General features: G+C 39.2%; 1 protein-coding gene across 1 annotated transcript; it reads right to left on the bottom strand.

The window, feature by feature from the left end:
* Positions 1 to 341: 341 nt before the first annotated feature.
* On the bottom strand, positions 342 to 12,054 carry Mmp8 (matrix metallopeptidase 8). The gene is made up of 10 exons (XM_046467230.2): positions 11,858 to 12,054; positions 9,965 to 10,206; positions 9,147 to 9,295; positions 8,937 to 9,062; positions 6,309 to 6,470; positions 4,634 to 4,751; positions 3,753 to 3,886; positions 3,057 to 3,210; positions 2,242 to 2,345; positions 342 to 2,073 (listed from the first exon to the last, which is right to left on the bottom strand). Exons 1-10 carry the CDS (start codon positions 11,966 to 11,968, stop codon positions 1,964 to 1,966), a joined length of 1,410 nt encoding a protein of 469 aa, XP_046323186.1. The 5' UTR covers positions 11,969 to 12,054; the 3' UTR covers positions 342 to 1,963.
* Between the last annotated feature and the right edge of the window lie 1,419 nt (positions 12,055 to 13,473).

Here is a 13,473-nt window from a genome sequence, read left to right as displayed (position 1 = left end):
GGTGTGCAGCTCCTATAGGTCCTTTTGTACTTGTTCCATGGATGCAATGAATTAGTTATAGATCTCTCTTTCCCCAGCATGGCACCAGGAACTTGTAGGTGATTCATTCCTGCTGAATGAATGAATGAATGAATAGAATGTTGGTGTCTACTAGTCTCTGTTTTTTTTAACATCTTGTAAAATAAGTTGAAAATAATGTGCTGACATATTTGAGGAGGTTTTTTGAGGACATCACACACACACATATAGTAATAATAAACGTATCTAAAATTTTCTATTCTTTTTTATGCTTCGCATCAACTCTGTGGTGGCATTTTAAGAAATTAAAAGTAGATCACCAGTCATTTAACATAAGAATCTTTATTTTGAATTGATTTCGTAGATATTTTGAATCAGAATAAGATGCCATGTTAATTTAAAAACTTTAACAGAGAAAAAAAGAGGATGTGCTAGTGAAAATATATTTTACAGTTCATGTATTTAGTATTTAATAAGCCGCTTTACATTCTAATATCTGCAAGTTTGATATTATAATGATTTTGGTGTCTGTGCTACACATTGAGGCCCCACATGTCCTAAAGTTCTTAACAGAAAAGAATCCTTAGCAAATTGATGTATTGATGTTTAGTTTAGTTCAATTTAATAAGATTTATTAAATGTTGCACCCAACACTGTTCTGTTGGTGCAGTCAGCTGTAGAGTGTGCCCTCCTGAGTATCCAGGAGTAAAGAATTAGGAAACAACAGACCCACTGGCCCATCTGTTAGAACTCTAGAAGGAGAGTGCAGGAAGGAGGCAGGAGAGGGAGCAGAGCTCTCCTTTTGGTTGCCTTCCTGGGAAGATGCCTAGTAATCCTCAGTGGGGACTTCACTTCCACATTCCTTATTGATTCCTTTTCCTACGTTCAGATGAACTTCGTTAGCTTTCTAGGGCTGCTATAACAAAGTACAATGAACTTGTAGCTTGAAACAACAGAAATTTATTCTCTCACAATCCTGAAGACTAGATGTCTCAAACCAGCAGGTAGCTCGGGGCCAGAGTCCCCTTTCTGCAGCTTATTGGGAGGCTCCTTCCTTGTCTCTTCCCAGCTGCTGGTGGCTGCTGGTAATCTTTGGCATACCTTGCCTTGTAGATGCATCCCTCTAATCTCGAGCTCTTTCTTTATATGGTCTTGTCCCCTATGTGGTCATGTCTCTCCTCTCTCTCTCTCTCTCCTTTTCTTTTTAGTAGTGTTGGGAATTGAACCCAGGGCCTTTGTGCATGCTGGGCAAGTGCTCTACCATTGAACTATATCCCAAACCCTCTCCTCTTTTTATAAGGATAAAAGTAATATGATTTTAGGACTCAACCCTAATCCAGTATGACATCATCTTTACTTAATAACATCTGCAAAGAACCTAGTAAACTCATATTTATGTTAAGACTTCAATATATTTTCTTTTGAAAGAGACAATCAACCTATAATGTATTATATCCTTATTTCATTCCAAGAGTGAAAAATAGCACCAAATTTTTTGTAAAGATAAAAGTTATTGTCTGTGTTGCTGATTATTGTTATTTCTAATCAAACTTGAGGGCTAAATTTCATGTAGCAGATATATGTAAGATGTGTTTAAAGAAATGGGGATATTTGAAGTCAGATAAGCAAGTAATGAAACAGTGAATTTTAAAACTCAGATAATCAAGTAAACAAACAGCACATGAGGTGAACAGAATATTGAGGTGACAAAGGGCTTACTTTCCTTCTCTTTGTGATAGATTCACTAGATGGAATGTGGATGACTGAATCAGGGTCTGTTGTGTAATATTCCAAACATATTTTCCCTGAGACTAGGACAAATGAAAACAGTCATGTGAAACACTACTTAGAATTGAGGAAAATATAAACAGGACACAATATGATGGATATGCAAGTCGGATTTCCTTTCATGTTGAAATTGGATGAGAACACATTTGATTTTGCTTCAACTGTATCTACAGTTAAGCCACAAATTGCTTCTTGCAACTCTAGTAACTCTGTGAGCAATAAGATCAAATGCATAATATCTTGGTCCGCTGAAGAAAAGGAAGAAGTCTACAAAAAAAGAGATAATTTATTGAACTAGCTTGCAAAAGATATCAGATGTTTTCAGTTAAAGAAGACACCTTCCCCCTCCCATCCTAATACAGTATCCAAATGTAAAAGTGCTCTTTAAAAATTATAAGTAAATTTATTAGTAGCGTTCTTTTCCCCCTTACTTACGATTCTGCTGGAAAACTGCATCAATTCTACTTTCTATTCCTGGAAAAGTACTTGATATGCTTTTGGGATAACCTGGTTCCATGGATTGTCTTTCGTTATCATATCTGGTTAAAAAAAAAGTCACATGATTTAATATCAATGTAGACTATAATGATAACAGTTTTATTTTAATTATACAATTAAAACTTTACAAAGGACCTTCTCACATACTTTGTCTTTCAGTTTCCACAGTATTTTATTTATTGAAATTAGGAATGGTTAATTTCATCTAACGGTACACACTTATTTATTAAACATATGGATATTGTTAATTCTAAAACAGGGTTCTTATTGTTGATACAAAGTCATTCCCCAAAACAAGAGTTCATATTTTCTAAGGATTTTTAATCAATTGTTACATAGTATATGTGTGTATGTATGTGTATGTGTGTATACATAAATGTAAATAATATGTTCATCTTGGGCACCAAATTCTGTAGGCTATCAAGAGATTATTTGTTTGTTTGTGTCAGAATTTAACTATTAATAAGAATTAGCCTATGTCTTTCTTTGCATCTCAAACTAGTGTTTTATGAGAATGCATTCTGTTTCACAAAATTCTCAATACTATTGTGCAGGCATTTTAATTTTATAAAAATAAAAACTTCAAAAGCCATGGTAACACCAGTCATCTTGTGAAAATGAATCTAGTCTCATGAAAACCTCTCAAATCTTACCTAGATATTTCAAACCTTCATATGTCTGATTCTTATTGGTTTGTAGACAGGGTGGAGAAACAAGGATTTCTACTTATAATTGAAAAATGTTTATCCTACCTCCAGAATTGGTCATTTACAAAGAAGTATGTCTTCCTTCTATAAGAAACAGCTGCGTCTATTGCTTGCACAGTGCTTGGGAAGCCAAAGTTGGTCATGCTCCTGGGATAACCTCTCAGAATGTCATAGCCACTCAGAGCCCAGTATTGGTTGCCTGTCATGATTCAGGTTACACATTAAATAAAGTTCTTCAGTTTCTACGAGATAATATATACTCCTTCCTGGTCTTTGAATAATTAGCCATAAAGAAATAAAAATGGGGAAAAAAACAGTCTTTAAAAGATGAGGGTAGAAAAGTTAATTTCATGGGGCTGTAGAGCCCTAGTGGTTCCTTCCTACACCCATAAAACATTCCGACTTCTTAGCCTGACATTCGGGGCCCCACAATTGAATGTTCTATCTCATGCGACTTCTATATAGTGTCTAAATCATAAACTTGAGAAGTGTTAGAAAATTATATTTAGGATGAGGATGGAAAATACTAAACAGGGTCGACTGTGGTTTTCTCAGTTTGTTGATGACAATACTGAAGCCTGAAGAGAGCATGACCTGCTCAAATTCACACAGTGGAGAGTGACCAAGATGGGGCCTGGCCAACACAAGCTCTCTGTGGCTTACCCTTCAGAACCTGACCCACAAAGAACCTTGCTCCTTCCTGTCAGGAAGAACTGAAATAAGAAAACTTTAAGAAGTTACCTTTGAATAGGAAAACCAGGTCTCTATCAAAATCCTCATAAGCAGCCTGAATACCATTTGGCAGGGATGGCCAGAATAGAGAAATAAAATTGAGTTCAACTAGTCGGAGCTGAGGATGCCGTCTCCAGAAGTACCTAATAGGACACAAGAAAAAGTGTATCACACGCAAATATACACAGTAGTCTAGGTTGTCAGTTTCTGTGATTCTCAGGTAGTAATGGCCATTATGAGATTGCTGGGAGGATATAACTATATCATGTATGCAATTTTTACTACAGTGACCAGCACATGGCTAGGCTCTGTGGTGATACTGTCTCTTCCTCAGGGAGGTCATGGGAGTGATATTATTTGATTTGGCATTGCCCCAAATGCAATTAAATGTCCTCTCACATTAACAGATCTTACTTCATTAATACTTTCATTACAATATTCATTAAATATAGGTAGCCATTGACAAAAGCAAAAACACATTTGTTTTATCTGTGATTCCACTCACAAATAGCAAAAAAGAAAAAAGAAAAAAAAGAGAGAGAAGATTTTAATGTCAGATGATTTGCCTCACAGCTAAACTATGTGATAGCTTCTATATACTTGGCTGATTTTGAATGAATTCAATGATGTTTTGGTGTTGATTAAACACATTTATCAAGTTCCCAAGCAAATATAGCCCATGTCTATTTATACCACCAAATATCTGAATGCTTTAGTGTTGTTGTTTTTTTCCTTGTATGTTCTGAGTTACCCAGAAAACACTAAAACTTCCAATAAGGTGTGTATGTGTAGAATTCAAAAGAAAAACTGAATAAGTAGACTTAGATAGAGTCCTGTTTTAAGATCTGGCAGTAAGAGAAGTCAAAGGAAGGAACAGTTCCACTTTATACTTGTCTTTAAAGAAGAGTATTTCTCCACGGAGCGTGGTGGCAGCGTCAAATGTCAATCGGGGATCACAGGCTGTGGGTGTGGTTTCTCCGGTAGGTTGGATAGGGTTATTTGAAGGTCCTGGGGGTAAAAGGGTTTTTATAAGCATGAGTCCAGCATCACTCTTAGCTTTTACTTGAGCTGTTTCTCAGGAAGGTGAAGGGTCTTCGCAGAAGAGAAATGCTGCCAGCCTCTCCCACAAGGCACTGAAGTTGCTGTATAATGCCCCTCCTGAAGTTTTTGTTTGCTTAACAAGAGTAATGATGATTTTCAGGATCAATTTCAGGTTAAGTTGGGAAGTAAAGAAATGTAAATCTCTGCCCTCCTCCCTTTAATTTCTAATATTCTCTCCTCCTTCTTGGTTACTCCTTCTGATACTTCTGGTCATTCAGTATCAACCTCCTTCCCACCAAAATTCACATCCAGGGAAATAGCTGATACTCGTCTTTTATCTTACATTGCAAATATAGATCAAATTTTATCTGTATCTTTTATATAAGAATTTACATTGTAATGTATTTTGTTATTGTAAGATGAAGGGCTAAACTGATAATTAAGGGAATTTAAAACATCAGTGAGCAAACAAAGGAGGTGTTTGGGGTGAAGGGGAGAGTTGGGGTACAGAGGGAATTGGATTAGTGTTCAGCGATCCTGGAAATTCAACCATCACCAAAAAAATCCCCTGGTTGTCATTCTTAATTTTATGGTACTCTTCTGCCAGAGAGGGGAGAGTGCTTCATCTAATTCCCTTCCTCTCCTCTCAATTCTCTTCCATTTCACTCCATTCCATTGCACATTTCTAGGGAACAGGAGGGCAAGAGGAATGAGAGATATTGTGTTTTTACCCAGGGAGAACTTCTTAGGACCAGGCAAAAGTTCCCTCCTGTCCTCCCTGAAAAATATGTATTTTTTTAACGACACCCCACTTCTGTCCCCCCTTCTCCTTCAGACAACTATTCTAATATGTTCACTGTATACCTTTTTGTTTGCATGTTTCTTGAAAATGCCTTGCTTCATCTATTATACATTTTAGGTCTATGTAAAGTCATAATTGTGTCATTTAATTAATACCTTATAGAGTAGTGTCATTCTGTTTCTTCTTCACAAAGTTCAAAGTTTTGAAGACCCTTTTATATTATTGCCATATACACTCCTAATGCTGTTTCCACCTATGGCACTAGGTGCCCTCCAACTCCCACCACCATATGTAAGACTTGAGTGAACATCTTCAGCATGCTCTGTATCTGTCCCCTTAGGACCTATGTGAGGTTTTTTTTAAGTATATCTAGAAGCAGGTTTGCAGTATTGAAAAGGTACAGTCCTGCTTTTTTAGACTACATAAATTGGGAAACATAAAAAAATGAAGAAGAAAAACTCCCTATCATCCAGAGACGATGGCTGGGGATTGACGTGTACATTTCTTCCCCACATTTTTTTTTTTCCAAGCAGTGATAGAGGCTCCATCCCCAAGCCTCCTTTGCTAATATCACATTTATTGCTGGCAACTTTCAGAGTTCAGTTTGAGCTTGCCCTGAGAACAGAATGTGCTAGAAGTCCAAAGAGAGATGCTCTTGGGCCTGTTGGGGGCCTATTTCCAGGTACCACCATGTGCTGCTTGGTTCCTTATGGTGACCTTACCGTAGATGGCCTGAATGCCATTGATGTCATCTTGAGGGAGTGAGTAGGTGCTGGGATCTCTGAAAGCATAGTTGGGATACATCAAGGCACCAGGGTCAGAGGAATGAGAGAGCCCCAAGGAATGGCCGAACTCATGTGCAGCAACCAGAAACAAGTTGTAATCTGAAATACAAGCAGGCGTGGTGAATGACTTCAGGAGGATTCCACATGGAAGAAGCATGATCTCTAGAAATTCAGTTTCCAAGAAGCGACATTTTCCGTGATCACCTTTTACATCTTCTCTTAGGTATCTGAAGAAATGGGGAGTAGGAGGAATCTAGGGAAGAGCCAAAGGTGTGGAGGAGGTGAATCTGAGCTTCTTATCAAGTCTTAGAACTAAGAAAAGCTGCTTTTATTCTAGTCCCCACACTTTGTGGACATGGAACTGAGGCTTGGAGAAAAATTTATCCTCCTGTGCTCCCCCACACCCACTATCCAGTGCCTAGACCCTCCGGCTCATTAGTAGGGTCTTAGTAAATGGGCAGTTAGGAAGGAAGCCTTCAGGCAGTAGGGGAGACTGAGATGCAGGGATGTCTCTCATTCACTCCCTGGTCATCCATAGCCTAGGATGGCTTCTCCCTGTGTCCATGTTCTCCAAGCAGCTCTAGGAATTAATTTTCACCAGAGAGAGGCAAAACCACCCTCTCTTGTTCCCTTTCCCCATCTTCTAACTTCCACAAACATAGTGCCTTTCATACCAAAGAACTTTAAAATTTCCCATCAAACAAAGCCCAAGCACCTTTTCCTGGCCTTCAAGACCTTTCAGAAAACATCTTTGAGTGCCTGGGTACCGAGTGAGGGGCGGTGTGAGATTTTCAGGGGTTCTTTGTTTTCCAGGAGTGCATCATCTAGAAGAGGAGACATGTGTGCAAACAACTTGAAGGCACAGAAAAATGTGTGAGAACAGAGAGGAAAAACAAAGGCTCTCAGGGGGAAGGCCTCATCTCCCGCCGAAGACAAGCTAGACTGTGGCTTTTGTCACAGCATGGCTAGATGAGGGAGATTCTTAAAGATAGGGTTTGGGACAAGAAAATGGACATTTTAAAGAGAGAAAACAATGTGAGCAAGTGTAGGGAAGATGGGAAGCATGAAATGTGTTCTAGAAATGGTCCATGCACAGGGTGACTGGTATATTTGAAATGTGAAGACAAGTCACAGATGAGGGTGGACAATCATGAAAAGGCTTCCATGCCAAGTGAAGGTATTTAGATCCGATTTGGTGCAGACTATCTAAACACTGAAACTTTTAAGCAGGAGAGTCATGTGATCTAAGATGGGCTTTCCAAAGACAGACCATGCTGCAGGGAATAATTAGAGGGAGCAGAGACTGAAGGGGGCGAGTCGAGTTAGGAATTTGAATCATTAAGTGGAGGTAAGAAATGATGAGCCCAAACTAGTGGGGAAGACTACTAGTGGGGAGGAATAGTGTCATGGAGAGTTATTATTTATCTTCGGGTATACACATCTCCTAGCACAGGGACTTGAGTAGACACAACATATATGTGGAGAAAATGGAGGGAGGAACAAGTCCCAAATAAGGTAGAAGGAGCCTTTCCTGTCATTTTCTGAAATGGGCTCTCTGGCACATTGTGACCTGATGGCTTTGTTAAATCCCACATTGTCTGCATACACCTGTCCTCAACTCTTTTCTTCCCTTTAGGTGGCCTTGCTCTTCTAGTTATGAGGAGTCTCCTGGAAGGAGTGGTTTGCTGCATAGGAAAAAGAGCTTCCTGAAAATGAAACTAAGTGAGAAAATATGGCTACTTTTTTCTAAATAGGATAACTTCCCAAGTGAACCAAATTATTTCTGAATTTCCAAAAAATTTCAAATACCATTATATTTCATAATATTAAAAAAGAATATGACCTAAAACATTGGTCAGTAAACTTTTAGGCTGTGTAAGCCATATAGTCTCTGACACAGCTACTTAGCTCTGCTGTTGCAGAATGAAAGCAGCCTTAGCCAATACATAGCCAAATGAGCCTGTCCTGCCTCTAATAAAACTTTATTTACACAAACAGGGGCCAGGCAGGATTTGGCCATGGTTTGTAGTTTTCTGATCCCTCCCTGCTATGGTTTGCATGTGTTACTCAGAAATTCATGTGATACAAACTTAACCCCCAATACAACAGTGTTGAGAGATGGGGCCTAATGGAAAGTTTAGATTAATACTCTTAATAAGTCTGCGAGTTCATTCTTTCCTCTCTTGCCCTTCTGCCTTCCACCATGTGAGGATGCAGCAAGAAAGACCTCAACAGATGCCAGCACCTTGATCTTAGATTTCCTACCCTTTAAAATCATGAGGAAATAATTTTTCTTCTTCATCAATTACCAAGTCTCAGGTATTCTGTTATAGTAGACCAAACAGACTATGATAGTACCCTAGGAAATAAGGTCAATACTTAGTTTTGGAATTTTTTTAAACTTGAATTGACTTAGTTTTTTAAGGTAGCAAAATTTTTAAATGATCATTTGCAAGAGTTTGAAATATTACAATAAGTTGGGAGTGTGTACACATATATGTATGTAGATTTAATGTGCAAAGTTAATTCATAAGCTGCAAGTAGACATAATCTTGGTTAACTTACTTCTAGAAGTTTGTGTCCATGTTTCTTCTGCATCAAAATGAGCATCTCCTCCAATACCTTGGCCTGGCTGAAAGGCATGAGCAAGGATTCCATTGGGTCCATCAAATGGAGAGTTATCACCATGATCTGAAATAAAACAATTAGTTAAGTCCTTTTCACATCTTAGGTTAGCCAGGGATGCAAAACTGAGCATGAGTTCTTTGAGCCTACCTCTCTGGGCAAAAGCAATATTGATGTCTGCTTCTCCCTGTGATACCCTGGTGAAGGTCAGCGGTGATGCAGCGCTCCAGACTTTAAAGGCTTTCTCAAACGCGGTTTCCACTTCAGCCTCTGACAATTGTGGGGTGTAGTTTATAATCCTTCAAAATGAGAAGGAGCAAAAAGGGTCAGTTACTGCTGGGAACAGCCTTCCATTGGCAGACAAGTCACTCTTTATGTGAGACTTGAATATGTAAGGTGCCACCACTGGAAAGAGGATGAGGGGGGAGTGCGAGCCTCTGGGTTAAAAGCAGACACAGGTACGGACAGAGTATGCCATATCCTTATGTCTCCGTGTCCTCACCTGCAAAATGAGGATGATAACATCATCTTTCTCTCATAGGTTTGTTGCAGGGATTAAATACACATAAAGCATTTAATTTTCTACTTGAGCAATAGTGTTTCACAAATACTGAGTATTCTTGTTATTTCTATCGAGATGTATGAAAGGTCAGGCCAGATTCTCTCCAGCAATGATTAAGACTTTTTTTTTTTTTGGTCCTAAAGTCAGTACCTAGAGAGACAGCCTCCCATTGCCATAGCCTTCTTTAGATTGGTGGAGAAGGAAGACAAAAAAATGTCAGGCTTTGGATTAAAACAAAAACAAAAAACAACCATGGGATCACTACCCTTTCGTTCTCATACTTTTTCCCAGTTCATGCTTGACTCATTCACGGTTCATTCTCTGCAGAGGCAGGGCCATTTACCCATTTGTTCCTGGCATATCATAGGAGCTGGGTGAGTAAATTCTGAAGCTCTAGAAGTATCACCTGTAAGTCAGGTCAGTGTGTTTCCAGGGCCTTCCAGGGGTCAACATATAGTCACCACTATCGGGCACTCCACAGCGAGGCTTTTCCATCATCTCCAGAGTTTCTGCATTTGGCTTCCCCGTCACATTCAACCCAAAAAATCGCTGCATTTCCTTGAGCTTTTCTACAATCATGCTAGGGCTGTTCTTCCTTGGAGACCGATATTGGATGCTTGGTAGCTGGTAGAACTTTTCTAGGTAATTCTGGATAAAATAAGCATAAGGGTCTTTGCTGTGAAATTACCATCAGTTCTCTGGGCATTTTGCAACCGTTTCTAAATTAATACAGAGCTCAAACTCAGATTCTGACAGCCACAGATTAACTTATATTCATGGGTTGACTTTGAGGGAACAATGCTTATTAGAAAGAATGCCCTCTCTGTGTAGTACACAGTTAACAGCCATGCACAAAAATGAATGTTCACAGAGGACCAGGACCAAGTCACACACATGCAAAAAGCTACTATAGTCAGGAAACTGCCTTCTTACCTCTATTTTTAAAAAATCAGGACTAGATTTTTGGCTTCTGTTGAGGCATTAGTTGCATCAGTGCAGATTTTCCATTTTAATCCTTTTATTTTTTAACTACTGGAGAGTTTTAATGAAGAAGCGGAGGCATAGAGAAGTGAGGCACAATGTAGGTCCCAACTCACCATGTTGCCTCTCTAATGAGAACTGATCATTTCAAAAGAAGTCCAAATATGTTTGGGGGTAAAGGGAGCATCATTGATATTAATGTTTTAGTCACCAAGTTATTTCCTTTGGAAGGGGCCCAAAACCATTTTTAAAAATTTATTTATTCATTTATTTATTTTCGCATTACAATTCTTAATTCCCCCCCACCAAATCATTTGAAAGTACAGTTTCTGACGGGTGTTAACAAGCCAGTCCTGAGACTCTGTCTCATTTCATGTGGTCTGTGAATCTGACATTTTGAAGGTGACACAGGACAGAGCACATACTATGAGATTGAATAGGTTTGAACAAATCTTAGCTCTGCCATGGATTAACTGTGAGGCTTGGATACATTACTTATTTGATTTAAGATTCACTTTTGTCTCTGAAATAAGAATAATAATTTCCCCCCGCCCCCACAAGGCTGTTATGAATTCAGCAGGTGCCTTGTAAAGAGTAAGCACTCAGTGGATTTTAGATATTAACTCTGGGGTCACAGATATCATTGTAAGAAATACACCCCAACCCCCCAAAAGACAATAAGAATAATGCTGTTCTATAACTGTAATGCTAAGAAAATTGTGTGTGAGAAACACATACACAACATTCCCTTGTATTTATTAAACATTTGGCCTGACTTTCGTACTGCAAAGCAATGTGGAAAAAGCTATTGGTTTTTGCTTTTAAAATGCTTCCAAGAGTTTATAAGCGTTTCACAGTTGTTGCTGGGAAATCTGATTGCACCATGTGCTACTTCTAGTCCATTATAACCCCCATCTTCATGTTTTCTTGTATGTCTGACATTTTTGGATGTAAAAAAAAAATGTCCATATCAGAAGCACCAGATGTGTAGTACCTGGATTACAGATACAGTGGAAGAGAAAAAATCTTAGGTAAGAAAGAAAACCATTACTTTTAAATGAATTTTCAGCTGGAGGAGGCTGCAGTATTTTCTCAAGTTTTGAAGAGCCCAGTTTGTTTTCATGGCTAGATTTTAGAGTGCTGGACCTTGCCAGCTTGGAACGCATCAAATCACTAGAAGGAAGAGAGATGGAACCTCAAGCAAATCACTCAGACCATTTCTTTCAGGCAGTTTAGACTGAAGAGAGAGAGAAAAAAACCTGCACAATTTCCTAATAATTAGTAAATCAACCACCCACTTAATTAATAAGTAATTTACCTGAACAATTTTTGCATTTTTCTCTTCTGAGTGTTCAGAAGGTACAGGAAAGGCCTTGGTGAGCTGCATATGGAGTAAGAACAGAAATGGAAATGTCTTCAGACCAAGCATGGCCTTTTCTTCAATTCTACCTCTCCTGGCCTTCCTTTCTGCTCCTCTGGGTAGAGCCTAATGGGTACACTGAAGTTTTCAGCATCCTGTGATGCTCCCTGATCTCTTTTGGTCCCTTATAAAGCCATGTCTTTAACAATTGCTGCATCAGGCATATGAAGCAACACAGGTTCATTACACTCTGACAATTTTTGCAATGTTAAAATGTGATTTGGTACCTCAAAATGGTTGAAGCTTTCAACAGAAAAAAGACAGTATAATTTGCAGCTCTGCTTTGGGGGTTTTAGTTACTCTTGCAAAATTGTCTGGTCAAGAAGAAGGAACAAGGGACTAACTCTGAAGTTATTGGTTTACATTTTTTGCCTATGTAAGATGCTGGGGCTGTATTAGTTCATGCAGGGGAATATTATTAGATTAGTGGTAGGCATATTGGGACCAAGAAGCACAACACAATCTCTGTTTTTATCCACGCTAGCTCTCTGTGGGGAGACTGAGTGCCTGAATGCATTGTCACAAGTAGGCTTTGTATAGAGGTCCCAGAGCAGCATTTAGAGGATGTGGCTTTGGCATCAATGTATTAGAAAATCCCCAAACTGTGAGCTGGATTTCCCATAGAAATGACAGAGGGGAAAAATACTGATGATGATGATGATGATGATGATGATGATGATGATGAAACTTGATAAATATTTACAACATCCCAGACATACACACTGTATACACATTACTTCAGTCCATGCTCACTCAGCCTGGGGAAAGACACACTGTTATTATCTCCATCCTACAGATGAAATCAAGTCCAAGAGAGTCTTAGTTGACTCACTGTTTCTTGTGCCTGGGACCCAGAGTTCTCTTAGGCTCTCTCCCCAAAAGATGAACTGTCAGTCATTTATACCTCCATGTGAACTTAGGGAAGACTGTTTCCTATAAGATGAGTTTCAGAGTCAGTTAATAAGATGGGGGAGGTTTAGTTTTAAACAGAAAACATGCAAGGCCACGGAGGAAATTCCTGTCTCTTTTAGTACTTGGTCACTGTTATGGTTTGGATCTAAAAATGTTCCCCACAAAATCTCAGGTGTTAGGCAATGAGCAATGTTCAGAGGTGAAATAATGATTATAAGAGCTGTAACCTCATCAGTGGATTAATCCATTTGATGGATTAATAATTTGAGTGAACTACCGGATGACCATCATAGGAGGTGGGGCATAGCTGGAGAAAGTAGGTCACTGGGGACCTTGAAGTGCATCTTGTCCCTGGTGCGTGTGCTCTCTCTCTCCTCTCTGCCTGAGCTGCTTTCCTCCATCACACCCTTCTATCATGATGTTCTGTCTCATCTCAGGCCCAGAGCAGTGTAGTTGGCTAACCATGGACTGAATGTGAGCCAAAATAAGCTTCTCCTCCTCTAAGTTTTTCTTGTAAGGTTATTTTAGTCACAGTGACAAAAAGTTGACTGACACAGCTCCCTCCCACCCCCGTCCTGAAGGCAGCAGACTATTCTTATCAT

Source organism: Marmota monax, unplaced genomic scaffold (assembly GCF_021218885.2).
Source record: "Marmota monax isolate L192 unplaced genomic scaffold, Marmota_monax_Labrador192_F-V1.1 WCK01_AAM20220418_F8-fsc00045, whole genome shotgun sequence".
Lineage (NCBI taxonomy): Eukaryota > Metazoa > Chordata > Mammalia > Rodentia > Sciuridae > Marmota > Marmota monax.
The sequence above is the reverse complement of the archived record's forward strand: the minus strand, read 5'-3'. Positions and strand labels throughout refer to the sequence as shown.